Source organism: Neophocaena asiaeorientalis, unplaced genomic scaffold, assembly GCF_003031525.2.
Source record: "Neophocaena asiaeorientalis asiaeorientalis breed wild unplaced genomic scaffold, Neophocaena_asiaeorientalis_V1.1 scaffold629, whole genome shotgun sequence".
In the NCBI taxonomy this organism is placed as follows: Eukaryota; Metazoa; Chordata; class Mammalia; order Artiodactyla; family Phocoenidae; genus Neophocaena; species Neophocaena asiaeorientalis.
Genome location: NW_020175468.1, coordinates 7,891,255 through 7,918,589, shown reverse-complemented (window position 1 = coordinate 7,918,589; position 27,335 = coordinate 7,891,255). Strand labels below are relative to the sequence as shown.

The window sequence follows — 27,335 nt, the reverse complement described above, 5'->3', positions numbered from 1 at the left end:
CTAAGGAAAACAAGGGCTTTGGGGTTACCTAACTTGGGGAGGAGTCTTAGGTCTGCCACTTTGCAGTTACATAGTTTATTTTTGAGCTTCGGTTACCTTGTCTGCAAAGTAGGGGTATCTACCTCCTAGGAATGTTTCAGAGGCTGTGAGGTAAAGTCTGACTTATTTGCAAATTTGTTATTATTTGCTAATCCCTTGCTTCCTCACGGCTTGGCACACCACGTTAGTGATCTGGACTAAATTCAAGCAAGCACTTACTTCTGGCTAGAAAAGGCCGATCCCAGGGTGTTATAACACTACGATTTGACCATCCCAAGATGTCAGCTCCAAGCTCTACTTTAAGACAACTCTGCCACTCTCAAGATGGCGTCCTGGAAGTGCGTCACCGGGGATGAGCCCCAGAAATCTCGCGTTAGGCGGGGCCAAGTGGTAGGTTCTCGCGAGAGGCACGTCAGTCTCAGCCTGGCGTCGTGTGAACGGCAGCTGGTGCCGAAGGCGGAGGTGGCACCTGAACGGTGAGAGGTTGGGTTGGAGGCCGTGGTAGCAGGCCCGGGAGTCGCCGGGGGCCAAGGAGGTGTAGAGACCGGATTAGGGGACTCGGGAGGTATAGCGGATGGCGTGTGTCGGGGGGTGGTCCCATTTCGGGATCACGGTTGCCGGAACGAGGCTGCCGGAAGTGCGCTGAGGGGTTTTTCTTCTCCCCGGGAACCCGAGGGGAAACTGAGGCTCGGGGTGGGGCTCGGAACTGGGGGAAGCGCTGAGGCCGCCGTCTTTTCCTGCGAGCAGAAGATGTCGGACAGCGAAGACAGCAACTTCTCCGAGGAGGAGGACAGCGAGCGCAGCAGTGACGGCGAGGAGGCCGAGGTCTGTGGCTGGGACGCTGGGGGAGGCATTGCGCCTGGGGACAGGACCAGGGCAGAACGGCCCATGTGGGAGCTTAGCGGGGATCAGAAGGAGCTCTGGCCTCTGGGAGCTTCCAGGTTGTCGGGAGAGATAGGGAAGTAGGCAAGCCCAAGTCAAGCAGAGGCTCAGGTGCTGGAGACCCGGGATGTTCCAGGTCCAGTGAGATAACAAGTGATGTGTTTGAAGGACTTGGCATATAGTAAGAACTCACTATTAGTTTTTATATTTAGGTGTGTTCAGTCATTCCAGAAATATACTTCTAGTGTCTACTACACGCTAGACGCACTTCTTTACCCTTGGGCTACGCCACTAAACAAAACAGATTTTTAGAATCTTTCTTTGCTCTGGTGAAGGTAAACAAACATGACTGAGAAGTAAATCATTTAGTTAGCTAGAAGGCACTCTGGAGAAAAGTAGAGTTGAGAAGTAATAGGGAGTGCTGGTTGCACTTTGAGTAGGGTGATCATGGTGAGTCTGGGAGGGTGCCATTTGGAAAAAGATTTGTGAGGTGAGTGAGTAAGTCATGTCATGTGGAAGAAGGGTGTTCCAGTAATGGGGAACTGCAAGTGCAAAGTTGGGAGCATGTCTGTGGTGTTCAGAAAGTGACAAGAAGTTCAGTTTGGCTGGATCAGAGTGAGTGCAACATAGAAGTAACAGGAGCCAGATCTTGTCGAATCTTAAAGGCTGTGGTGAGGAATTTGTCCTTAACTGAGTGAGATGAAGCCATGAGAAGGTTTTGAGCAAAGGAAGCATGTGATCTAATATTTTGAAAGGATCACTTTAGCTTCAACCCAAAGAGGTCTGTTGAATGTCACTGTTTTAGGAACCAAATAAACATTTCCTGGGGCATAGCTGATTTCAGATATTATTTTATTAGCTATTAGCCTGTTTTATTTATTCCTCATTCACTCGTTTGTTGAACAGGTAAATGTTTGAGCATCTATTGCTATGCTCCAGACACTTCCTAGGCGTTGGAGAGAGTGGAGCAAGGCAAATTTCTGCCTTCACAGAGTTTACACTTAGTAGGCAACAATTACAGACAAACAAAGAGATGGCAGTATGATTATAGAAACGTTAACTTATTGCTTAAGTTAGTTGCCAACACTTGTAGAAATTTCATGTAAAAATCAAGCTCTCTTGCTTTTCTGGGACAATGGGAAGAGCCAGCAATCTGAGTGACACCCACAGCAGCACTTTTCTCAAGAAGTGGCACCCCTTCTTTAAAGTTAGGAATTTTCTCCAGTTCCCGGGATATATTAATTGCCATTTGTCATCATGCAGATTTAAGAAAAGGAAAGATTTCATAAACCTGTGTTCTGGAAAACATCAGGTAGGTGAAGAGTGCCATAGGTTTCCCTTGAGCTGCCCGACTTATTTACGTTTCCTGTTTGCCCTCTGCAGGCATTTGATTGTCAATTTTTGTTGTGTCCTTTGGGGAGTCCTCAGCTTGCCATGGTGGGAATGGGACAAGAGGGAAGATGACACGAAGGGCCTTTACTTGAAGCTGTCTCACTGAGTCCTTGGTCTCTGACTCATGGCTTCAAGACACTTTGCTTGTGGTTAAAGCCTGATGGTAATGAGACCCTCATGAGCTCTCTGTCTTGAGGTGGAGGTAGTTTTATAAGCAGATGGTTACTCCAGGGGATGCTGAGGACGGACTGTGTAAGAGCACGTTCAAGCCCTGAGGTAACATAGAGATAGTAGTGAGAGCTATCTCCTCAGAGGATGCGGAGCCAGGTTTGGAAAGAAGACTGCTGGGACTGAGCCAAGGGGGATGATGACAAGGTTCCTAGAAGTCAGGCTGTGGTCCTCCTGTAGTGTGAATTGTTAAAGTAAGGGACATTGTGGGCTAGTTAGGATTCTGTACTAAGCAAATAGAATTGACCCTTGAACACGACGGATTTGAACTGCTTGGGTCCACTTATTTCTGGATTTTTGTTCAATAGTAAATTGTACTGCATGATCCAAGATTGGTTGAATCCTGAGATGCAGAACCGTGGATACGGAGGAACCTTGTATTCGGAGGGCTGGCCATAAGTTATGTGTGGATTTTTGACTACACAGAGGGTTGAAGCCCTTGACCTCCATGTTATTCAAGGGTCAGCCTTATTTTTTTAGTCATTTTCTGTTCCCAGCCCCAGGCTGGGTGGTGTGTTAGGGACCCAGCAATGCCTGAGCTAGCATGGGCCTTTCACTTAGGGAGCTAGCTCTCGGTGGTCAGGGCTGTGATGGAGGAAGCCCAGAGAATGTGCCTGACTTTCCCTGGTGGGGAGAGGGCAGGCATCACTTCCTGGGCATCACTTCCTGGAAGAGAGGGTATTTTTTTTTTTTGGATAATTTTATTCTTTTATTAATCTTTGATATATATATGTATTTATTATTAAAATTCAAAGTTGCTATATGGAGAAATAGCTTTGTACCAATATTGTCTTTGTATGTGTTTATCAATAATGTATGAGATTGCCTCCTATGCTCCTTTTCCTTTATTCTCTTGCAGGCAGTAGATGTAGTTATCAGTTGTTTTTAAAATTTCTAGGCAGCCAAAGGACTAACTAGTATCACTTAAATAAAGAAGGCAAATTGTTCCAAAGTAGGAACAATTACCTTCATTATGGAGCATAGAGTCCTCATATGAAGGGAGAAGAATTTCATAGCTAAAAGCTTTCAACTACAGAAGATTTATGAGTAACTATGTATGTTGTTTCAAAGTGGACTCTCTATAATTAATGTCCAGGGGTTATCTTTGGTATACGATGGATTTTGATTTTTTAAATATTATTAGATAATATACAAAAGAATATATTTAATTGTATATAAGTTATGAGAAATAATAAAAAGGAGAGGGTATTTTGATTGAAGTATGAACAAGAGGCAGAAGAGAAAGGCTTTTTATGCTGAGGACCAGCATGGATGATGGACAGTGCTATGAGAGCATGCTGCAAGTGGTTCATTGTGGCTCAAACCTAGCATTTAGGAGGGGGAGCCCAGCGAGGCGGGATGAGAGGGAGAGGCAGAGGGCACAGTGTGCACTCCCAGACCAGGCTGCTAGGGAGCTGGTTCTTTACCTGAGGGCAGTGGGGAGCCGTGGCTGTGTTTTAAGCAGGGCACCAAATGATCAGATTCATGTTTTTTTGTTTCGGTTTGGTTTTGTTTGTTTTTGTTGTTTGGCCGCATGGTGCGGCATGTGGGATCTTAGTTCCCTGACCAGGGATTGAACCCGTTCCCCCTGCAGAAGTGTGGAGTCTTAACCACTGGACCGCCAAGGAAGTCCCCCAGATTCGTGTTTTAGGTCATAGTTTCCCAAGACTGTAGGATGTTTTCCAGGTGGGGAGTAATGAGAAGTGCTTTTAGGTGGAATAAGACTAAGACCTGAAGCCACACTGACTCATTTATTTTCTTTTTAGTTGCACATGCTGTCTTTTAATTGGGTCATGGAGAAAGTTTCACTTTAGTGCTACTGTGTCTTGAACACCTTTCTGAAATTTGCTAGTCTCTGTGTTTGGCAGGGAGAACAGGCCTTAGACTTAGCCTGCAGCAGGCAACAATGTCATGTTGGGACTTAGTAACATTGTTTTGCTTTTATCTTTATGGTTACTTTCTGTTTATAACTAGCTAACCTTTAAAGAGTTTTAACTTCCGAAACATTTCAAAACAAAAAAGTTTGCCTCAGAAGTAAAAATTTTGGTGAATTTAAAGAAAATATTAGATAAATGGGTTGTACCGATGTGGACATGGCAAAAAGTCATGAAGTTAATGAGGGAAAGGTTGAAATTTGGGGAACACTGTTTTGTGTGGGTCATTGCCTTTTGTGGTTTGTATGAAAAAGAGGGATTGGAGGCCAAGAGACAAGAAAGGAAGCTGGGGCAAGGATTCAGATTTAGAGGGCAATGTTCTAGCCTAGGCTAGGGGCTGTGCAGATGGGGAAGAAGGGACGGATTGAAGAGATGCTCAAAAAGCAGAAAGGTCAGGAATTTGGTGCCTGATGGGAGCTAGAGGAGGCAAGCACAGGTCTAGGGGAAGACACAGAGGCCAGTTTGGGGTGTGGTGGTTGTGAAGGGCTCAGAGGACATCTGAGGAAGGTATCCAGGAGGCTGCTGGCACAGGAGGGTCTCTAGTTCTGGGAAAAAGTAGGGGACTGGAGACTGATGGGATGTCATCTACAGAGACAGTAAGTGAGATCGTGGAAGGTAAAATGGCCAGGAAGAGAGTACATGGAGGGAGAAGGAAAGTGGGCCCTTGGTTGAACCCTGGTGATTGAAGCCAATATTTGAGAGGTGAGCACAGTAAAGGGAGCCTGCAGAGGAGCAGGCGGAGAGGTTGGAGAAAAGCCAGGAGAGCGCGATGTGGCAGACACCAAGGGAAGAGCGTTTCCCTGCATAGAGAGTGGTCGGTGGTGTGAGAGGTCTTATAGGTAAGGACCAAAGAATGTCCATAGAATAGCTGTGAGAGGCGGTCAGTGGCCTTGGCAGCAGTGTGGACTGGAAACAGATGTGGGAGTCGTCACAGAGATGTCCACCACAGCCAAGGGAGTGGATGAGATGGCCCAGGGGAGTTGTAGCATGGAGAGAGACAAGAGCCAAGGACCAAACCTAATGGAGTGATAACATTTAAAGGCTCGGTGGAGGCTAGCAAGGAGATCTAGTTTGGGGGGGGGGGTCAGCTCCCAGATATTGGTTGGGTGGATGGCGGTGCTGTCACTGAGATAGGATGGCTACCGGGAGGCCTGGCCGGGGTGGAAGGACATGTATGCAGAGCAGAGGGGGCTGTGATCGTCCAGGCAGAGCTGAGGTCAGATTTAGGGGTGGAGAACATGGTGTCTGGATTTGGGGGTTTCAGTACACTGGTGCCCCAACCCTACCTGACCCTGCAGGTAGAGGAGGAGCGGCGGAGTGCAGCAGGTAGTGAGAAGGAGGAAGAGCCTGAGGAAGAAGAGGAGGAGGAAGAGGAGGAGGAATATGATGAGGAAGAAGAGGAGGAAGATGATGACCGGCCCCCCAAGAAACCCCGCCACGGCGGCTTCATTCTGGATGAGGCTGGTATGTGACAGGGCTGGCGAGTGCTGAGCAGAGGCTGGACTTCCACCTTCAGTTCTATTTCTCCAATGTACTTTTTAAGCATTTTCTTTTGGTAAATGTCAAACACACAATCGTAGGGTAGTTTACGGAGCCCCCTTCTGCCATCACGTAGCATCAGTAGTGAACAGCTCAGTGCTGCACCTGTTTTGCTTATTCCTGCTCACTCCCACCCACCACTGGATGATGTTGAAGCCAATCCCAAATACACAATTTAACCCCAAAATATTTCATATGTATTCCTATAAGATAGATCCTTTTAAAACCCAGTTACAATGCCATTATCCTCCTTTAAAAAACTACTAATCGTGAAAAGCTCAGATGACCTAGAAGTAGGCAGCTGGACAGGGTAGTGGAGGTTGACAGATGCAGGTCCCTTCTGGCCTTGCTCTGCTCTTTTCTCCACGTGGCCCTGGGCAAGTTGCTGCCTGCCTGTCTGAGCCTCTTTTCCCCCTTGTACAGGGGGACAGGCAGTTCTGCCGACTTCAGCAGGGATGTTTTGGGGATTTGGGGGACTATGCATGTAAAGCACGTCAAGCTGATGGCAGCCCAAAGTATAATGCCCAGCCTGCAGTAGGCCCTCAGAAAACAGGGTTATTATTTATGTTACATAGACCCACAATGTCTCTGCTGTTCTATAACTGCTTTTCTGTTCAATGCTTGTGGAGGTAGATATAACATAGATAGTTGAGGTTAAATGAGTTAATTCTCGGAAGGAAAGTTTTCTGAACATTTGGCAAGTACTCTAAATTTTAGCTGCTCTCATCATCATCATCATCACTGTTGAAATATCTGTTTTTTTCCAATGGCTGCACATTGTTCCATTCTGTGATGTGCTTTATTGAACCAGTCTCTTGTGGGACATTGATGTTGTTTGTAGTTTTCAGTAGTATAAGCAGCACTGCCTTGAGCATCTTCATATAACACTTAGACTCACATATGCAAGTTATTACCTAGATCAGGCATTCTTAATCTTTTTTGTACCGTGACCCCTTTTGGAGTCTGGTGAAACCTATGGAAGTGTGATTCCCTGACCCTTCTCAGAATCATGTTCTGAAATGCATTTAAAAAAATATACAGGATTCCAAAGAAAACAATTATATTGAAATACAGTATCTAAATAATAAGAGAACATTGTGATGTATGTGCTTCTTTTTTAGCACATTGAAATAACAAGATTTAGTGGAGGATCTCTTAAGAATCTAATTTTGATGTAACACTGATTGTGAGTAATATTTTGAGATATTTATAGCGGTACTGTGCTATGAAAATATCAGATTTCATGGCTGACACTACTGTGGTTTGTTGCCATTGCGCATAGTTGATGTTGACTAAATTTTGTTGACATAATTGATGTTGACTAAATTTCACTTAGAGATTAGTGAAAATGAAGATGTAGTTTTTTCATCTAACAAACACAGACGTGGCAGATTTTTTACATGGTAAATCCCTATAAGTCAAATTGCTGGACAAATGGGATGCATATTTTTTTTTTTTGCGGTACGCGGGCCTCTCACTGCTGTGGCTTCTCCCGTTGCGGAGCACAGGCTCCGGACGTGCAGGCTCAGCGGCCATGGCTCACGGGCACAGCCGCTCCGCGGCATGTGGGATCCTCCCGGACCAGGGCACGAACCCGTGTCCCATGCATCAGCAGGCGGACTCTCAACCACTGCGCCACCAGGGAAGCCCGATGCATATGTTTTTAAAGCTTTTTCTTTGGCCAATTATCAGCTCCTGAAAATGTCGCTACTTGATACTCCCACCATCCATACATGAGAATGCTTGTTTCCCACACGCAGGTAAAGAGGAGCGACTTGAAACACCACGCTTCATTTTCTTGGGACCTTCTAACCTGAGAGGAAGCCAGGGAACAGAGGGGCAGGAGATGCTCTAGGTGTTCCTGGTTCTGAGAGAGCTTCGGCCCTTTTCTGAAAGGCTGAGAGGGAGGGAGTCCTTGCTTAGAGAGAAAGTCTTAGACAGCAGATGGGCTCAGATCAAAAGAACGGATAACATGCCATGTGACAAAGATGTGGGCCACTAGGGACACCTACTTGGTGGTGGTGGGAGTGACATTCAGCACTGCCTGTGGCGGTGCCCATTAACATCTACCACATCAGGACCCTAGATCCAGCAATTCCCTTTTAGGAGATCGAGGGATCTCCAGGTACATAAGGATACAAGAACAAAGACACTTGCTGTGATCCTGTTTGCAGTTGCAAATGTTTGGTGACCTAAATGTCCATCGATGATAAGGGCCTGGTATAATGAACTATAGGACAGATAATGAGGCGTGTGCTGCTATGGAAGAACTCCAAGCTACTAGTATTGCTTTAAAAAAGAGGGTGGGACAGAACAGTGTGTTAAAAAGTTGTGTGGAAGGGGACTTCCTTGGTGGCACAGTGGTTAAGAATCCGCCTGCCAATGCAGGGGACACGGGTTTGAGCCCCGGTCCGGGAAGATCCCACATGCCGTGGAGCAGCTAAGCCCATGTGCCACAACTACTGAGCCTGCGCTCTAGAGCCCGCGAGCCACAACTACTGAGCCTGCGTGCCACAACTCCTGAAGCCTGCGTGCCTAGAGCCCGTGCTCTGCAACAAGAGAAGCCACCGCAGTAAGAAGCACACGACCACAATGAAGAGTAGCCCCCGCTCACCACAGCTAGAGAAAGCCCGCGTGCAGCAACAAAGACCCAGTGCAGCTATAAATAAATAAATAAGTTTATAGGGAAAGAAATTGTGTGAAGGGAAAATAGTGGTGGGGGATTTATATGCGTTTCTTCTATAAGGTCAGATTACCTCTAGACTAGAAGCTGGTCACACAGTTGCACCTGAGAAAGGGGACTGACGGGTTAGAAATGGGAGGGAGACTCACTGTACACTTACACCCTCTGTGCACTTTGGATGTTTTCGTTGTGTGTTGTTTCAGTTTTTAGTGTAATATTCAATACATACAAGAGCATGTGTTATGTAGTGGAGAGGTTAAGCGCATGGACCCTGGAGCCAGACTGCCTCTCAGGTATCAGCTGAGAGTCCTTAGGCTAGTTAGGTGACCTCTCTGGGTCTCAGAGCCCTTACTGTAAAATTAGAACAATGGTGGTACCTCCCTTAGGGTTGCCAGGATGATTCAATGAGGAATTTGGGAAGTACTCAGAGGAGGGCAGGGCACGCAGTACGCTCTCAATAAGGGTTGGCTGTTACAAATGTAAGCGAATAATAATAAAACCAACAAACCACAAACCCTATCTTTAAAAAAACAAACAAATAAAAAAAACTATATACCAATTTTCCCTTCCCTTGATAGTTGGGAGGGGACTTTTCTGCTTGCTTATTTTTAAAATGGATCTGTGTGTGGTAGGGGGAGGGATGACTTCCAGAGTCAGGTGGATCTGCACATTAGACCTGACCCTGCTGCTTGAGGCAGTTCTGAGGCTTTGGATGAGAGCCTCACCTGTCCGAGCCTCAGTGTGCTGACCTGTGAGGTGGGGATTTGTAGTGCCTGTTGCCCAGAGGAGATGTTTCCTGGGAGCTGTTGTCATGAGGTCATCTTTTCCCTGGATGCCCTGCTGATCACCTGGCGTTCCCGTTCCAGATGTGGACGATGAGTATGAGGATGAGGACCAGTGGGAGGATGGAGCAGAGGACATCCTGGAGAAAGGTGTGTGTGGGCCCCACCTCTGGGAGACCACTGGGGGTGTGGCCGAGAGGGCCTTGAGAGCCCACCCCCACCCCCATGCCCAGAGCCACCCCAACCCACACCCTCCTCACCTTGCTTCTTTCTGTCGTTGCCAGAGAGGCCAGCTCCGCACCCTTTTCCTTTTAGGCCCATGAGTTGGGGGGATGGGGGCTGTGGGGAGAGGACTCTGGGCTCCTAGGGCCCCAGTGAATCCCTTCTGGGGGCTGTGGGGGTGGGACAGGCTCTATCCCAAGATACCCCCCACTTCCTGGGCCAGTGCCACCCCTTCCCTGTTATTTTCCGTTCTGTGCGCCTCATACATTTCGGCTTCTCCCCCCACCACCTGGTGCCTGGCCTTTACTTTTGATTTTCAACCTTCTTGTGTCCCTCCCTTCCCCTTCCCCCAACCCATTGGTTGTCCCACCACCACCACCACCACCACCACCACCACCACCACCACCACCTCCTCTTCCTCCAAGTAGAAGAGATTGAAGGTAAGAACCTGAAAAGTGTGCTTCCCCGACCCTCCTCCCATATCCTGACATCTCCTCCTTCCTGCCTGTGGCACCCTCCCTCACCCCTGACCCCTCCCCGGCCCCGGGGGCTCTGACTCACGTAGGGTCCAGAGGCAGGGGGTCTGGGGCCAGGTCTCCAGCAGTTGTTGGCCTGGGAAAGCGTGTATGTGTTTATGTGTGCGTGTATGTGTGAGTGTGAGCATTGCCGGTAGCAGGGTGAAGGGGTTGGGGGGCTGGGACGGAGTTCAGGATGTGCTTAGGCAGTGGCAATGAGATGGGGAACAGCTGGATGTCCCCAACTGCTGGGCCCCATCCCCAAGGAGGACACTGAGAAGCAGGATGCTGAGTAGGCCAGAATAGGAAGATGAGGGTTAGGGGTTTCCTCAGTGAGGCATCTGCCGCCCCAGGACCCACCTCTGACCCCCTTAACCCCCACCGCTTTCTCCAGGCCCCTGCTTGCTCTTCATCTCCCCTTACTCACCCCATCTGCCCATTTTTTTTGCAGCCTCCAATATCGACAATGTTGTCTTGGATGAAGACCGTTCCGGGGCTCGCCGCCTACAAAACCTCTGGAGGTAAGCAGTGAGGGGAAAGGGAGGTTTGGGGGCAGGTCAGCCCACCCTCCTCTCCTCAACCTTCAATTCTTGTTTACTTTCCCCCTCACACCCCAGGGACCAGCGAGAAGAAGAACTGGGCGAGTATTACATGAAGAAATACGCAAAGTCATCTGTGGGAGAGACGTAAGGGTGTGGGCTGGGCTGATGGGAGGCTGGGAGCAGGTGGTTCCTTTCCGAGAAGGGTCAGGGGTCTGACAGACCCCTTCCTTCCTGACGGCCCTTCTCTCTCCAGGGTGTATGGAGGATCCGATGAGCTCTCGGATGACATCACCCAGCAGCAGCTGCTCCCGGGAGTCAAGTAAGGGGGTGGGACAGGAGGGCCGAGGTGGGAATTTTTACTGGGGTGATGTGCCCACACGGCTCACTCCCTGAAATAAATCAGGTCACAGTGTCACACAGACAGAGTGGTGTATGGTGGGAAAAGAGGGGAAGGGCAGATTGGCACTGTTCTCCTCTCTGCTTATGGATGGAAGGATGGAGAAGGGAGAGGGTGTGGAGGGAGAGGAAGAAGGATGGGTGTGGTGATTTGTATGTTTCATGATGAGGAGACAGTTTCACTAAAAGGCTTCCTTTTCCTCTCCTGTCAGGGATCCCAATCTGTGGACTGTCAAATGTAAGGTATGTGCTCTGGCCTCATGGCTTGGGGGAGGCAGGGGAAAGGGAGAGGCGGCCTCGTTGGGGGGAACTCTCCTTCTGTCTTTCCGGGGTCTCCTTGATCTGTCACTCTCTTCCTTCTGTCTGCCTCTACATCCGTCTCTCTCCCCCCACCCTCCTCCTCCCCTCCCCTCTCCCTCCCTCACTCAGTGTCTCCTCCCTGTTTTTCTTGCTGTCCATTACTCTTGCTCTGTAATCACTCCATCTCTCTTGCTCCTCCCTCTCTCCTACTTTTTCTTTTTTTTGGCCTTTATCTTTTTTTTGGCCACGCCACATGGCTTGCAGGATCTTAGTTCCTCAACCAGGGATTGAACCCAGGCCCCTGGCAGTGAGAGTGCCAAGTCCAACCACTGGACGGCCAGGGAATTCCCACTGTCTTACTTTATCTTTTTTGCTTGATGATTCTTTCTTTCTTTTTTTCATTGAGGTATAATTGGCTTACAATATTATGTAAATTTCAGGTGCACAACATAGTGACTCACAGTATTTTAAAGCTACTCCATTTATAGTTATTAGAAAATACTGGCTATGTCCCCTGTGTTGTACGATATGTCCTTAAAGCTTTATTTTATTTTATACATAGTAGTTTGTACCTCTTAATCCCCTACCCTTATCTTGCCCTCCCCCGACTCTGTCTTTCTTGCTGCTGTCTCCTGCCCCCTTTTCTATGTCCTGTTCTCCATCTTGTCATTTCTCTTAAGTCTGCCTTTCTTCTTCCAGATTGGGGAGGAACGGGCCACAGCCATTTCCTTGATGCGCAAGTTCATTGCCTACCAGTTCACAGACACGGTAAGTTGGGTAGGCAAGCAGCTCGTGGGTGAGAGACAGGTAAAGCCCAGAGTGAGGGACAGTACAAGTTCAGGGGTTCCAGATACCCCTTGCGCTGAGCCACACTGCCTGGTAGGTGAGCTGCTTCAGCTAGAAAATGACTACTTTCTGGATCAAAGTGTTCTTCATGCCTTACAGAGGTACTGTCTTCATTCTTTCTGCATTTCTGGCAGGATTTCCCAGCCTCTGCACCCCTCTGGAAGTCAGCCATCTAGCTCCCTGAGCCTTTTCTGCCTGAGAATGAGTTCTGCCTGTTCACCAACCCTGGTGGGCAGCTGTCACCCTCTTACTGTTCGGTTGCGAGTCCCACCATAGGGCAGTGTGGCTAAGTGCATCACAGAACAGGCCTTTGGGGAGGAGAATTCCTTCCTTCTCTCTTTCACTCAGTTATCAAAATCCACTGAGCCCCTCCTCTGGGCTGGTCCCGGCATTGGGAGATGCTGAGGATACAGCCGTGACCATGCCAGAGCTGGTCCCTGCCCCTTAAGGGCTCATTCACACACAACACACAAAACATGAAGTAATGCTGGCTGCGTGCAAGGCAGCAGATGCTGCATTAAGGGCACAGATTTTTCTTTAGACTCCTGGGTTTTGAATCCTGCCCCTGCTGCTTCCTCACTGTGTGGCCTCTATCAAGCCGCTTCCCTTCGTTGTGCCCCTTGCTTGCCCCTCAGCATCGTTAGGATTAAGTATATTTGAATATGTCCAATCCTTAGCCGGGACTTGTTCTGCAGCTTGTGTTCAGTAAATGTAACTGTTATCATAGGCGTAATTGTTAGTTTTGGAACCAGGACGTGCTGGTTGGTAACTTTCTCACTGAATATGATTTGTGTTAGGCTGAGTGCATAGCTTTTACCTGCCAAAACAGTGGGTGTGTGTCAGTGGGACCAAGTGGACAGTTGCAGGATTTGCAAATCATGATGTTGAATGTGCTCAGACTTCTGCCCTATGCCCTGGGCAAGATTCTAGTGACCCCATTTGAGATGGGACTGAAGTGGTACATGTATATCATGAAAGCCAAAATCTCTCCATACGCAAGTTCCATTTTTCAGAAGTAATTACTGTTGGTTTGTGTGTCTTTCCAGACTGTCTTCTCTGCATATTGAAAAATAGGTATTTAAAAAACAAAAGGTATTATATACGTATCATTCTGCAGAGAGCCTTTTGTCAATACCATAGTCATCTTTCCATGACAGTAAGCATAAGGTGGTTTCCATTTTTCACTATCACAGCGAATATGGAAACAAACGAGGTGCTTTTTAAAAAATTGAAATATAATTCACGTACTGTATGAAAACATGTTGCTGGATTTGGTCTTCTATTTCATTACAGATTTTTGCATCTATGTTTATAAGGGATGTTGGTCTGTAGTTTTCTTAGGATGTCTTTGTCTGGTTTTGGTATCAGGGTAATAATGGATTCATAGGATTAATTGGGAATGTTCCCCCCTCTTCTATTTTTTGGAAGAATTTGTGAAGGAGTGGTATTAATTTTTTAGATGTTTGGTAGATTTCACCAGTGAAGCCATCTAATCCTGGGCTTTGGGTGTGTGTGTGTGTCTGTGAGTGTGTGTGTGTGTGTGTGTTTATGCTTTTTGCTTATTAATTCAATATTTTTACCTCTTATAGGTCTATTCACATTTTCTATTTCTTTTTGAGTCAGTTGTAGTAATTTATGTCTTTCTACAAAACATTCATTTCCTTTAGATTATCTAACTTATTGTCATGCAGTTATTCATAGTATGCCTTAAAATTCTGTAAGTTTGGTTGGTAGTAATGTCCTTTCTTTCATTCCTGATTTTGGTAATTTGAGTTTTTTCTTTTTTTTCTTGGTCAGTCTGGCTAAAGGTTTGTCAAATTTGTTGATCTTTTCAAAGAACCAACTTTCGGTTTTGATGGTCTTCTCTATTGTTTTTCTAACCTCTATTTTACTTATTTCCACTCTGATCTTTATTATTTCTTCCTTCTGCTTGCTTTGGGATTAATTTCCTCTTTCTCTTCTAGTTTCTTAAGGTGGAAGGTTAGGTTATTGATTTGAAAAAAAATTTGTTCTAAATTGGTGTTTACAGCTGTAAATTTACCTCTAAGCACGGCTTTCTCTGCATCCCATAAATTTAGTATGTTGTGTTTTTGTTTTCATCATCTCAAAATATTTTAAAATTTCCCTTACGATTTCTTCTTTGAAGTGGTTACTTAGAAGTGTGTTCTGCATATTTGTGAACCTTGTAAATTTCCTTTGATTTCTGACTTCATTCTGTGTGGTTGAAGAATATATTATACTTGATATGATTTCAATCCTTTTACATTTGAGACTTGTGTTGTGGCCTAACATATGGTTTATCCTGGAGAGTGTTCAGTGTGCCCCTGAGAATTCCACTGCTGTTTGACAGACTGTTTAGCTATAGATGTCTGTTAGGTCTTGTTGGTTTGTAGAGTTGCTCAAGTGTTCTGTTTTCTTGTTGATCTTCTGTCTAATTGTTCTATCCATTGTCAAAGGTGGGGTATTGTAGTCACCAGTTATTATTGGTGAATTACCAATTTCTCTCTTCATTACTGTTGGTTTTTGCTTCCTATATTTTGAGGCTCTGTTGTTAGGTTCATATACATTTATAATTCTTATATCTTTTTGATGGATTGAACTTTTTATCATTATTAAATGTCCTCTGTCTCTGGTAACAATTTTTGTCTTTAAGTCTGTGCTGCTGTTAGTATAGTCACTCCAGCTCTCTTTGGTTCTAGTTGCTTTTTCCACAGAACATATGTTGGATATCTTTCTGTGTCACTACATATAGATCCATCTCATTGTTTTTTTAAGTACTACATTGTATTTCATGGTACAGGCAGACCTCGGAGATACTGGTTCCAGACCCTCACGATAAAGTGAATATCATAGTAAAGCAAGTCACATGAATTTTTTTGTTCCCCACTGCATGCAACAGTTATGTTTACACTATACTGTATTCTATTAAGTGTGTCATAGCATTATGTCTAAAAAAACCAGTGTACATTCCTTAACTAAAAAGTAATTGCTGTTGGGAAAATGGCACCGATAGACTTGCTCCCTGCAGGGCTGTCACAAACCTTCAGTTGTAAAAAACACAATAGCTACAGAGTGCTATAAAGCCAAAGAGCAGTAAAACGAGTTATGTCTGTATGGTTATTCCATAACTTAACAAATCCCTCTTTGGGGGCATTTAAAAATTTCCAGTCTTGTTTGTTGTCTATGCTAAATGGCTCTGCAGTGAATGTCCCTGTGTGGGGGTCATTGCACAAACATGTTTCTGTGGGATAAATTCCTAGAAGAGAGACTGCTGAGGTGGCAGTCATTACTGGTACCAGCAGTCGTGTCTCACTGTCTCTTTTCACTGGCTCGGCCCTCCAGCCCCTGCAGATTAAGTCGGTAGTGGCACCAGAGCATGTGAAGGGCTACATCTACGTGGAGGCCTACAAGCAGACCCATGTGAAGCAGGCCATCGAGGGCGTGGGCAACCTGCGGCTTGGCTACTGGAACCAGCAGATGGTGCCCATCAAGGAGATGACAGATGTGCTCAAAGTGGTGAAGGAAGTGGCCAACCTGAAACCAAAATCCTGGGTCCGCCTCAAGCGGGGCATCTATAAGGACGACATCGCTCAGGTGTCTGGGGCTGGGCTGGGCTGGGGTGGCCGAGGAGGCCAGGGCTCTCTGTTCTGTCCTCCCCTCCTTTCTCTTTGTCCTTTCCAGCCCCCTGACTAGTGCAGAGAGCAGAACCCCACACGGATCAGGTGAAGCAGAGTCTGGACTTTGTTGTGAGCACACAGGAAACGGATGACCATCTTCTGTGCATGTTCTATGCGTGTTGAGTAAAGATCTGAAGGTGGTGAGGGAGTGAGCCACGTGGAGTTCTCGGGGAAGGGGTGTGGCAGAAGGCAGCCCATGAGCTAGGACCGTCACTGGCCGAAGCAGAGTGAATGAGGATGAGAGTGGCAGGAGATGAGTTCAGGAAGGCAACGGGGCCTGTGTCTCATCCTAGAGCTTTGGCTTTTACTGGAGTCAGATGGGAGGGTTCTAAGGGATACAGTGTGGCTTGGATTTTGATAGGATTACGCTGCTGACTGCATTGGGACTAGACCACTGGTTCTCAAGCAGGGGTACCCCCAGGGGACCTTGCACAATGAATGGAGACATTTCTGATTGTTTCACCTGGGGAGGGAGTTGAGTCTGATATCTAGGGGCTAGAAGCCAGGGGTGCTGCTAACATCCGTCAAGGCGCGGGACGGCCGCCACAACAAAGGCTTACCCAGATGAGAAACCCTGCAATAGACTGGATGGGCCACGGGAGCAGGGAGACCAGTGAGGAGACTGCTGCCACAGCCTAGGTGGCAGGTGATGGTAGGACAGGACTGAGGCTGCAGTAGTAGAGGAGAGGGGAGAGGTCAGAATTTTTGAAGGCAGAGCTGACTGGTTTGCTACCAGGTTGGATATGGGTATAAGAGAAAAAAAAGGAGTGAAGAATGCGTCCCACGTTGTGTGCCTGAGAAGAAGGAAGGATGGAGAGGGACAAGATGGGGAGAGGAGTGGGTTTGGGGCAATCAGGAGGTTAGTTGCAGTTATGCTGGGTGTGCGGGACCTTCTAGACATCCAGGTGGAGATGTCAAGATGGCAGTGGATATTCAGTTTCAGAATGGAGGGAAGACAGGCTAGAGAGTGAATTTGGGGGACTTGTCAGCAGTTTCATTTCTTCCCCATCACCCTCTGTCCCTTGCCCTTCCTGGCATCTCCTTTCCCTTTCTGTGTCCGGGGTCAGGAGGGGAGGGCTGGGCCCCTGCTGACCACCTGTCTGGCCTTCTCAGGTGGATTACGTGGAGCCCAGCCAAAACACCATCTCCCTAAAGATGATCCCGCGCATCGACTACGACCGCATCAAGGCCCGAATGAGCTTGGTATCATGGGGATGTGCTGCCAGTGGGGAGAGGGGGTGCTTGATACCCCTGCTGGTGGCCAAGCCCTCGTCCCTCACCCTTCCTACTCATGCCCCTTTTCCTACACAGAAAGACTGGTTTGCCAAAAGGAAGAAGTTTAAGCGGCCTCCACAGAGGCTATTTGATGCAGAAAAGATCAGGTGAGTGTCCTTGGGCTGGGCCAGGCTGGGTGCCCAGAACTGTGGTGGAGGATATGCCTTTGCAGGTTCCCCCACAGGGCTGGGCTCCCAGAGCAATCTGTAGTTTGTGAGTGGTTAGCTTGGCAGTATAGCCTTAGCCATGTTATTTAACATCCTTGTGCCTTGGTTTCCTCTGCTGGAAAGGTTATAATAGTAACCCCCACTTCCTAGGATTGTATTGAGACTCAAATGATTTAATATGTGTGTGTACCCAGAACAACACTTGACACCTAGTAAGTGTGATTAATGGTATCACATATTGAAATGAGATTTATCAACACATCAGGCTTTATAAAGTCTCTTACCCTCATCTCCTGATGCCTGGACACCTCAGTTGTGGGTACAGAGCCCCTTCCACTCAGGGTGTCTCCCTCCCCCTCCCCGCTGGATAGAGCATTGGAGCAGCCCAGGGTTTCCAGTGTTCCAGGGCTGCTGGGGGCTCCAGCGGGAGGGCAGGAGAGGAGGAGTTGGAGAAACGAGAGCCAGTGACGCTTTTCCTCTGGTCCTGTTCCGGAAACACATCATGAGCAGCCAGTTTTTCATTCTGTTAAAGGCTGGACTGTAGAATGAGCCTTTTGATTTGCCAGCCTGGGCTAATACCTCCAGGCCAGGCCAGATTAATACTTCACATGCCTGAATTGGACTCCTTTACACCAGTGGTCTCCACCCGTCTGGACATCCCCTGCTGAGCACAAACTAGAGTGACCCTTCCCTGCCCCCCAGTAGCCGGTCTGACGCAGTGCCCAGACATGCGCAGCTGAGCAGTCTTGCCTCTTGCCAAATGTAGCGTGTGAATGAGAAGATGATTGAGCATTCGGCAGGAGGAGCTCAGCCTGCTCCCCAGCGCTCCGTTTTTGAGAGCGGGGCAGGCTTTCCCTCCCCACTCTAGAAGCATGGGCAGGAACTAAGGTCCCCCTGTCCCACATGCAGGGCCATTAGAGTTAAGCACAGGCTTGGGAGTCCCGCCCCCCTGCATTTGAATCTTGACTCTCAGACTCAAGGGCTCGGCCATGTTGGCCGTGTGGTGTGCCCTCCCTGAGCCTCGTTCTCTCATTTCCCTGGAAACAAGGCTCATATTACTGATGTCATGGGCTTTGGGGAGGAGTCGGTGAGGTCATATGTGTCCGTGAGTGTTAACTGTTAGCAGTGTCTGATACTTTGTCTAGCTAGTACTCACCGAGTGCCTGCTGTGTGCCAGGCCCTGTTATAGGGGAAATAGTGAATAAAAGATGCTAAGTCCCCCCCTTCTGGAGCTGCCATTCTAGTTAGGAAGATGGGTCAAACTTGCTGTAGTGGAAAATAAAGCAGGGACGGGGGGCAGCAGGGTGCAAGAAGGTGGGTGCTGTGCGCCCTTCCGTTGAGGCGGGGCCTTTGGGCTTTGTGAGAGGTCACTCTCGCCAAGGGGTGTGTGTTTTGGGAGGGGATGGCTCAGGCATCCTGTGTCCTTTTCCCCCTTTGCCAGCAGAGGAGACTGAGGTACAGCAAGATTCTCCTCTTAACCTCCGCTTCCAATGTTCTCTCCCCCACAAACTCCCAGGTCCCTGGGGGGTGATGTTGCCTCTGATGGTGACTTCCTCATCTTCGAGGGGAACCGTTACAGCCGGAAGGGCTTTCTGTTCAAGAGCTTTGCCATGTCTGCTGTGGTGAGGGTCCCAGAGGGGGTCGTGCTAATGGCGTTGGGAAGCGGGGAGGCCAAGCTTTCTCCCTCCTGCGGTCCAGGCCCCAGAGCAGTGGGTTATCTGGGCTTGTCTTGGATCCTCAAGTTAGGAGCATCCCCAGGGGATTAATCTCACCATCTCTCCAGTCTGCTCAGCTGGGCTGTGACGCTGACTTTCATCCACTTCCTTCTCTTCCTCTTGTCTCTTGGGGCTCAGATCACGGAGGGTGTGAAGCCCACACTCTCTGAGCTGGAGAAATTTGAGGACCAGCCAGAGGGCATCGACCTCGAGGTGGTGACTGAAAGCACAGGTATTTGGTCCTGGTCAGTAACCCAGGCCAGGGAGGGGGCGGCCCATGGTGAGCAGCCCTCAAGTTAGCCCTGTGCCTCCCCCCACAGGGAAGGAGCGGGAACACAACTTCCAACCTGGGGACAATGTGGAGGTGTGTGAGGGTGAGCTCATCAACCTGCAGGGCAAGATCCTCAGCGTGGATGGCAACAAGATCACCATAATGCCCAAGCACGAGGACCTCAAGGTGGGTACCATGCTGCCCGTATGTACGTGGTGGGTTGAGGGCATGACGAAACCATGGAGTAATCTTGAGGTCACTGGTTTTAGTTTGCTTAGGGGTGGTTGTGTCTGAGGCTTGTCTAGGCCCAGCATGGTGTGTCTGGGGTGAGGCTGTCTCCAGGTGGGTCTGAGGAGGTGTCTAGTCTGGTGTCATATGTCTTGGGGACAGGCTGTCTCTGTGCGGGGTAAAGGGTTGTCCAGGCTGATGTCCTGAGTCTCCGGGGCAGGCTGAGGTTGGTCCAGGTGGCCTGGGGTAGTCTGTGGTTGGGGGTGTGAGCCTGGAGTGGGTTTTGGCCAGGGTCTTTCTGAGACTACGAGTGGAATCTGAAGATGGGGAGACAGATGGGTTGTGGTGACTTCCCCTGACTTGCTTGTTGTCCTCACACCCGATCCCTAGGACATGCTGGAGTTCCCGGCCCAGGAACTTCGGAAGTACTTCAAGATGGGGGACCACGTGAAGGTGATTGCCGGCCGGTTCGAGGGCGACACAGGCCTCATTGTGCGGGTGGAGGAGAACTTCGTCATCCTCTTCTCTGACCTCACCATGCACGAGGTAGCTAGTGGAGGGCTGGGAGTGGGGTGAATGTGCCAGGAGGAGACCGAGGCCGATGAGCCACGTGGACCCTGCTTCACCCTTTCCCGTCTCCCACAGCTGAAGGTGCTCCCCCGGGACCTGCAGCTCTGCTCAGAGACGGCATCAGGTGTGGATGTCGGGGGCCAGCATGAATGGGGGGAGCTGGTGCAGCTGGACCCCCAGACCGTGGGTGTCATCGTGCGACTGGAGCGGGAGACCTTCCAGGTGTGTGTGCTGCACGCAGAGGCAGGCTTACTCTAGGGGCTTCCTCTCCCTCCAGCTCCTCATCCTGGGAGGTGGCCGCGCATGGTGGCTAAGATCCCAGACTGCGCAGGGTTGCAGACCTGGCTCTGTCACCCATGGCCAGCTGTGTGGTATCAGACAAGTGCGTGTCATTTACCCTCTCTGTGCCTCAGTGTCACACCCTGTAAAAAGAAGATAGCAGCAGCATATACTTCGTTAGTTGTGACTGAATCCGTGACATCAGATGCGTACCCAGGCATTCGGTGCTTTCTCAAGGGCTGGGTGCTGCTGGTGCCTTCCTCCCCTTCACTGTGCATGTGGGAGCCACAGAACATAAATGCTTAGGACCTTGGGCTCTGGATTCACATCTCAGCTCTGTTGCTCTGTGCTGTATGACCCTGGGCTAGTAACTTGCCCTCTCTGGGCCTGAGATTTCCCCTCTATAAAATGGGAATTGTGACAGCATCCATCTCAGAGGGAAATTTTGAGGCCTCAGTGAAATCTTGTGTGAAGGATTTAGCATGGGTCTGGCACAGAGTGATGGGTAGACATTAGCTATTATGTTAACATCTATTCCTGTGCTCATCTCTCAGGTCCCTGATGCTCAGTTGGAATGGAGGCTCCTCCCAGAGGGTGTTTTGGAATATGACTGGGGACATTTTCGGTTGACCCAGTGCCTGGGGGGTGGTTCCCTGACATTACCTGCCCCAGAGTCAGGGAGTCTAGACGTCCTGCAGAGCTTGGGACAGTCTCCTACAGGAATAATCATCCCACTGTAGGGAAGCCCTGCTCCACATCACCCCTTTCTACTCTCATCCCCTCAGTATCCCCTCCCCTCCCTCCATAGGTGCTGAACATGTATGGGAAGGTGGTGACTGTCAGGCACCAGGCTGTGACCCGGAAGAAGGACAACCGCTTTGCCGTGGCCCTGGACTCAGAACAGAACAACATCCATGTGAAAGACATTGTCAAGGTCATTGATGGCCCCCACTCAGTGAGTATAAGCTCCTGCCCGTCTGTCACATCTGAAAGAGTTGGGGTGGGGCATGGCCACGAGAGTGACTGTCCTTCCCCATCCAGGGCCGAGAGGGCGAGATTCGCCATCTCTTCCGCAGCTTCGCCTTCCTGCATTGCAAGAAACTGGTAGAGAACGGGGGCATGTTTGTCTGCAAGACCCGCCATCTGGTGCTGGCAGGGGGCTCGAAGGTGAGACAGGCGTGGTGGCACCCTGTCTGTTGACCACCTGACTCGGCTCTCTGACCTACCCTGGCCCCAGGAGTGACAAGAATGGGCTTGTGGAGGATTAGGAGGGCAAGTGTCAGTGTCAGGCCCTTGGCAAAGTATGGGAAAAGGGTTCTGGGAAAAGGGTTCTGGGAAAAGGGTTCTGGGAAAAGGGTTCTGGGATACTGAGCTATTTACCAAATAATTTGTTCATTCAGTTTTATTGTGCACCTGTTAGGTGCTTGACACTGGGGGTACGGCAGTGAGCAAGACAGAAAAACCTCTGCCTTTCTAGTGCTGTTGCTCTGGAGATGAACAGATAAATAAATACATGCATGATACACCTGGGGCTGATGGCAAGCACTGTGAAGAAAAATAAAACGGGACAAGGAGACAGAATGATGGGCGCTGCTCCAGGTGGCATTGGAGCAGAGACCTGAAGGAGGGGTCAGAGAGCCACCTGAATGTCTCAGGGGAAAGCAGTTCCTGAGGTGGGATTTGTAGGGAAGTTGTACAGAACCAGGTATCAGAAAGGAAATCAAACCTGGGATCTGGGGAGCTGGGACCAGGAGATGGTTTTCTCAGGCCCTGCAGGTGGAATGCTGAATTCCCATGGCTTGCAGTTTCTGTGTCACTGGGGGTTTAAATTCCTGACTACCACATTTTAGTCTCACTCCTTGCCCAAGGGAGGCCTGGGCCTCTTGATTGACAGGCCCACAATGGCATAGGGGTGACTGTTTTCCCAAAGGGAAGTTGAGGCATCGTGACCAGAAGGAGGGAGGCATGGCTGCTGGGCAGGTTCAATCAGGAACTGTTCCCAAATGGCAGCAGGCAGTGTGGTGTGGGGGCTGGGAGCCTGTCATCCAGGCCCTGCCTTCCTGTTCACTTCTTGCCCTTTCCCCAGCCGCGAGATGTGACCAACTTCACAGTAGGTGGCTTTGCCCCTATGAGCCCCCGGATCAGCAGCCCCATGCACCCCAGTGCTGGAGGTGAGGGGAATTTGGGGTGGGGATATGTCTGGGGGGTGGAAGAGAGAGGCTGTTCAGCCCACACTCACTGAGTGTCTGCTCTGGGCTGGCCCGACCGTGATGGGGCTCACAGCCCAGGGGAGACCCGACCCCTACCACAGTGCAGCCCAGGGTGGCTAGGGCCGTGATGGGAAAGCCCAGGGCTCTGGTGGTGGGCCCTCAGAGGAGCCTCCTAACCCAAGGGTGGAGGGTGAAGAGGGGGCTGGAGGGTACCCTGACTGTGGGCACAGCACATGAGAGGATGGCCCCAGGGACTGGTGACAGACTTCTTCCCCAGGTCAGCGTGGTGGCTTTGGCAGCCCAGGTGGTGGCAGTGGCGGCATGAGCAGGGGCCGGGGGCGGAGAGACAACGAGCTCATCGGCCAGACTGTGCGCATCTCCCAGGGGCCTTACAAAGGTGACCTGCAAGACTGTGTGGAGGCCTGGGGAGGGGCACGGTGAAGGAGAGCCCACCCAGCCTGACCTCCTGCCTCCCCACCAGGCTACATTGGCGTGGTAAAAGATGCCACGGAGTCCACAGCCCGCGTGGAGCTGCACTCCACCTGCCAGACCATCTCAGTGGACCGTCAGCGCCTCACCACGGTGTACGGGCCAGGTCAGGGCTGGGAGGGAGGTTGTTGGGTAGTGCAAGGACTCTACTCACCCCACTTGTTCTCTGTGTCTACAGGGGCTCACGGCGCCCGGGCGGCATGACCTCGACCTATGGGCGGACACCCATGTATGGCTCCCAGACGCCCATGTACGGCTCTGGCTCCCGCACGCCCATGTACGGCTCTCAGACGCCTCTCCAGGATGGTGAGCACTCCCACGGGACGGGGATGAGGGGCAATGTGGGGGGATCTGGAGGCAGGACAGAACTGATGGACACACATCTCTCCCATTCCAGGTAGTCGCACCCCGCATTATGGCTCTCAGACGCCCCTGCATGATGGCAGCCGCACTCCTGCCCAGAGTGGGGCCTGGGACCCCAACAATCCTAACACACCATCACGGTGAGGGCCAGGAGCTTGGGGGCTGGGGCAGGGTTTCCTGAGCCACTGGATGTGTGTGCCCATGTACGTGAATGGTTCTGCTGTGTTTCTGTGTGATGGACGGGTCTGTGTGGTCCACCCTGTGTTCTCTGCTCTCAGCTCCAGGCTGGTTATGTGAAGGGGTAGGCAAGGCTGGGGCTGGGGGCAAAGTAATCTCTCCAGCTCCCATCGTAGTAGCATGCTGTGGTCAAGACCTGGGCTTGGAGACAAATTGTGTGATCTTGGTCATGTCACTTTGGGCAACCTCATCTCTATTTCCCAAGTCTCCTCACCTGTGAAATGGAGGCCTCTGGATGGGGCTGTTTGTGAGGATGAAGTTGCCTTGGTTTTGCCTGGTGTTCAGCGCTGTTCTGGAAGCATTTGCTATATCATTGCGATCACCACAGTCATTCTCAACAGACGTCTCTCCCCAACAGGGCTGAGGAAGAATATGAGTACGCGTTCGATGATGAGCCTACACCATCCCCACAGGCCTATGGGGGCACCCCCAATCCCCAAACACCTGGCTACCCAGACCCCTCGTCCCCGCAGGTCAACCCACAATACAACCCGCAGACGCCAGGGACGCCAGCCATGTGAGTCCACTGGGGCTAGGCCTTATCACCCGCTGTCCAAACCCTCCCCACTGCCACCACCTCCTTCTCTCCCCTTCTAATGCCCCCAGCTAATGCCCCGCACCTCTCCTTATCTCTGCAGGTACAACACAGACCAGTTCTCCCCCTATGCAGCCCCCTCCCCGCAAGGCTCCTACCAGCCCAGCCCCAGCCCCCAGAGCTACCACCAGGTGGCGCCAAGCCCAGCAGGCTACCAGAACACCCACTCCCCAGCCAGCTACCACCCCACCCCCTCGCCCATGGCCTATCAGGTACTGCTCACTTGGCATGCCCTTGAGGGTGGTGGGCTAGGATGGGCCTTGGGCCTATAGGGACAACCAGGCCAAATAACCTGTTCCCAATGACCCCATCCCTTTTTCCCTACAGGCCAGCCCCAGCCCAAGCCCTGTTGGCTATAGTCCGATGACACCTGGAGCTCCCTCCCCTGGTGGCTACAACCCACACACGCCGGGCTCAGGCATTGAGCAGAACTCCAGCGACTGGGTGACCACGGACATCCAGGTGAAGGTGCGGGACACCTACCTGGATACACAAGTGGTGGGGCAGACAGGCGTCATCCGCAGTGTCACGGTAAGCGCCCAGGCTGGTGGGTGGACGGGCATCCTTTCCTTTGGGGTCCCCAGTCTCTCTGGTTACTGTTTTCTGTTTTCTTTTTAACTGTCTATCCCCATTTTCCAGTACTCATTTATAGCTGGAAAAATAGATGTGGAAAGGTTTGGCATGTAAGCTCTACAGGCCAGGGACTTCTGCCTTTTGTGCTCATGGCTGGGCCCCCAACGGCCTGGGACAGTGACTGGCACCCAGGAGTGTGGTTACTTTTTGACATACTCTTCTAAGATCAGTTCAGTAACATGGACTAAGTGCTCCTCTGTGCCAGGCTTCGGCTTAGCGCCAGGCACCCACGCCCCCCGGGCGTTCCCAGCTCCAGCTCTGCTGGCCTCTCTCCATTCTTCTCAGTCACTGAATTCTCTGCAGCCTCAGGGCCTTTGCTTATTACTTTTCCCTGTCTAGAGAACTCTCTTCCTGCCATTCTTTGTCTAGTTAACTCCTACTCATCCTTCAAGAAAGCACTTGGGCTGTCTCAGATCTGTCTCTTATGGGTCCATGTAATTCTTTTTCATGTTATCTACCTGTTTAAAAGCTTAAAGTTTACCCTGGTGTGGTTCTTTGATTACCAAGCCTATATTTTCTTCCCAAGTAGCCCCAGTTCCTAGATGAGGGACTGACACCTTGTTGGCCCCTCAGTAAATATTAATTGAATTAATTAAACACCAGAGAGGAAGACAGCTCCAGGCCCTACCCTCACAGATTTCACATTCCAGCGGGCGAGACAGACACATCTCCAGACAGTGACAGCCCAAGTGGCCAGAGCTGGGATATAGGAAGCCCAGAGGGCAAGGGGAGCTATGTGAACCCAGGGAGGCACCTTATCCAACTTTGGAAGGGATCAGGGATGGCTTCCGGGAGAAGGTGACATCTGCGCTGAGACCTGAAGAATGAGCAGGAGTAAGCCGAGAGCAATGGCTGGGGAAGGGGTTGAGTGTGTTCTAGATAGAGTGCACGTGCAAAGGCCTGGAGGTGAGGGAAAGCCTGGCACATTTGGGGGGTTGAAGTCTCTTCATTGTGGCTGGAACATAAAGATTCAAGGGGGAAGGTGAGTGATGAGGCCAGAGGAGTGGCTGGAGCTGGTCACATGCCAGCCTGGGGAACTTGGATTGTGTCCTGAGGGCACTGGTAGGTGGTGGAGGAATCTAAGCAGGGGAGTGGTGGGATCAGATCCGTGGTTTGGAATCAATTCACTATGTTGCTCTCTCATAGTTGGATCAGGGGCTGGGAGCCCAGAGGGAGGTCAGGCTGTACTATAGGGCTGTGGGGAGGAGAGGAAAGAGGGAGGTGGGAGAGACCCCTCAGGAGGCTGAATGGACAGGCCTCAGAGCTGGAGGTTGTTGGTGAAGTTGCTGACTAAGACGAGGTCTAGAGCTCTGGCTGGTGCCGGGGACCATGAGGCCATCCTTGAGACGGAGACCCAGGATGAGAAGCGAGTGTGGGGAAGAAACTGAGGCCAGTTTGGGACACGATGAGTCAAGAGCCTGAGTAACAGTCTCCCTTTTGGCCTAAGTTAGCTTCATGCTGGAGCTTTCCTTGCTGATCTGATCACCCTGCCCCCATACACCACAGACCCCAGGCCTTGGAACCAGGCCCAGCCTTCACCTTTCCTGCCCCTGTGTCACTTTGGGAAAGTGACTTCTTAGAATAAGCCCTGATCCTATGTCCCTTGGGGGGGGGGTGGTATCAGTCCTGTGTTGGGAGCAGGCCAGGCTGACCAGGCTGTCCCCACCCCCAGGGAGGCATGTGCTCCGTATACCTGAAGGACAGCGAGAAGGTTGTCAGCATCTCCAGTGAGCACCTGGAGCCCATCACCCCGACCAAGAACAACAAGGTAAGGGAGGACAAAGGGATGTGGGGGCATTGGGCTGCTGCCAAGGACCGTGACCCCATGTGTCATGTCGTCCCCGCCCCCCCCAGGTGAAGGTGATCCTGGGTGAGGATCGGGAAGCCACAGGTGTCCTGCTGAGCATTGATGGCGAGGATGGCATAGTCCGCATGGACCTTGATGAACAGCTCAAGATCCTCAACCTCCGCTTCCTGGGGAAGCTCCTGGAGGCCTGAGGCAGGCAGGGTGGACTTTGGCAGATGAATCTGGTAGATGGAGAGTGTCCCTCCTTCCTTTCCTGGCCCTTGGCTCTGACACAGGATCTGGGCCCTGGAGCAGGGCTAGCCGGGTTGATCAGGATTTCTTTTATTTTCCTTTCTGGGTTCCTGTCTCCCTCCCTGATATTCATGGGAATCAGAGTAGAGTCGACAGGGACAGTCCCCACCTTCCCCAGCTTTCTTTTGTGTTACGATCTTTCAATAAAAAGCTGTTTGGTCAAAAGTCGTGTGTGTGTGTGTGTGTGTGTGTGTGTGTGTGTGTGTGTGTGTGTGTGTTCTGGTTTGT

The 27,335-nt window shown here is 50.4% G+C and overlaps 1 protein-coding gene across 1 annotated transcript; it reads left to right on the top strand.

The window, feature by feature from the left end:
* Window positions 1-439: 439 nt before the first annotated feature.
* Window positions 440-27,272, top strand: SUPT5H (SPT5 homolog, DSIF elongation factor subunit). Its single transcript, XM_024768231.1, has 30 exons — window positions 440-515; window positions 787-864; window positions 5,774-5,939; window positions 9,564-9,629; window positions 10,130-10,141; window positions 10,668-10,737; window positions 10,834-10,902; window positions 11,012-11,077; window positions 11,367-11,397; window positions 12,154-12,222; window positions 15,643-15,894; window positions 17,091-17,180; window positions 17,289-17,359; window positions 18,936-19,041; window positions 19,273-19,366; window positions 19,455-19,591; window positions 20,024-20,179; window positions 20,279-20,425; window positions 21,291-21,437; window positions 21,524-21,649; window positions 22,569-22,653; window positions 22,970-23,089; window positions 23,174-23,276; window positions 23,360-23,487; window positions 23,579-23,684; window positions 24,140-24,298; window positions 24,420-24,588; window positions 24,704-24,907; window positions 26,682-26,777; window positions 26,864-27,272. The coding sequence occupies exons 2-30, from the start codon at window positions 790-792 to the stop codon at window positions 27,005-27,007; spliced, it is 3,264 nt and encodes a 1,087-aa protein (XP_024623999.1). The 5' UTR covers window positions 440-515; window positions 787-789; the 3' UTR covers window positions 27,008-27,272.
* The last annotated feature ends 63 nt before the right edge of the window (window positions 27,273-27,335 follow it).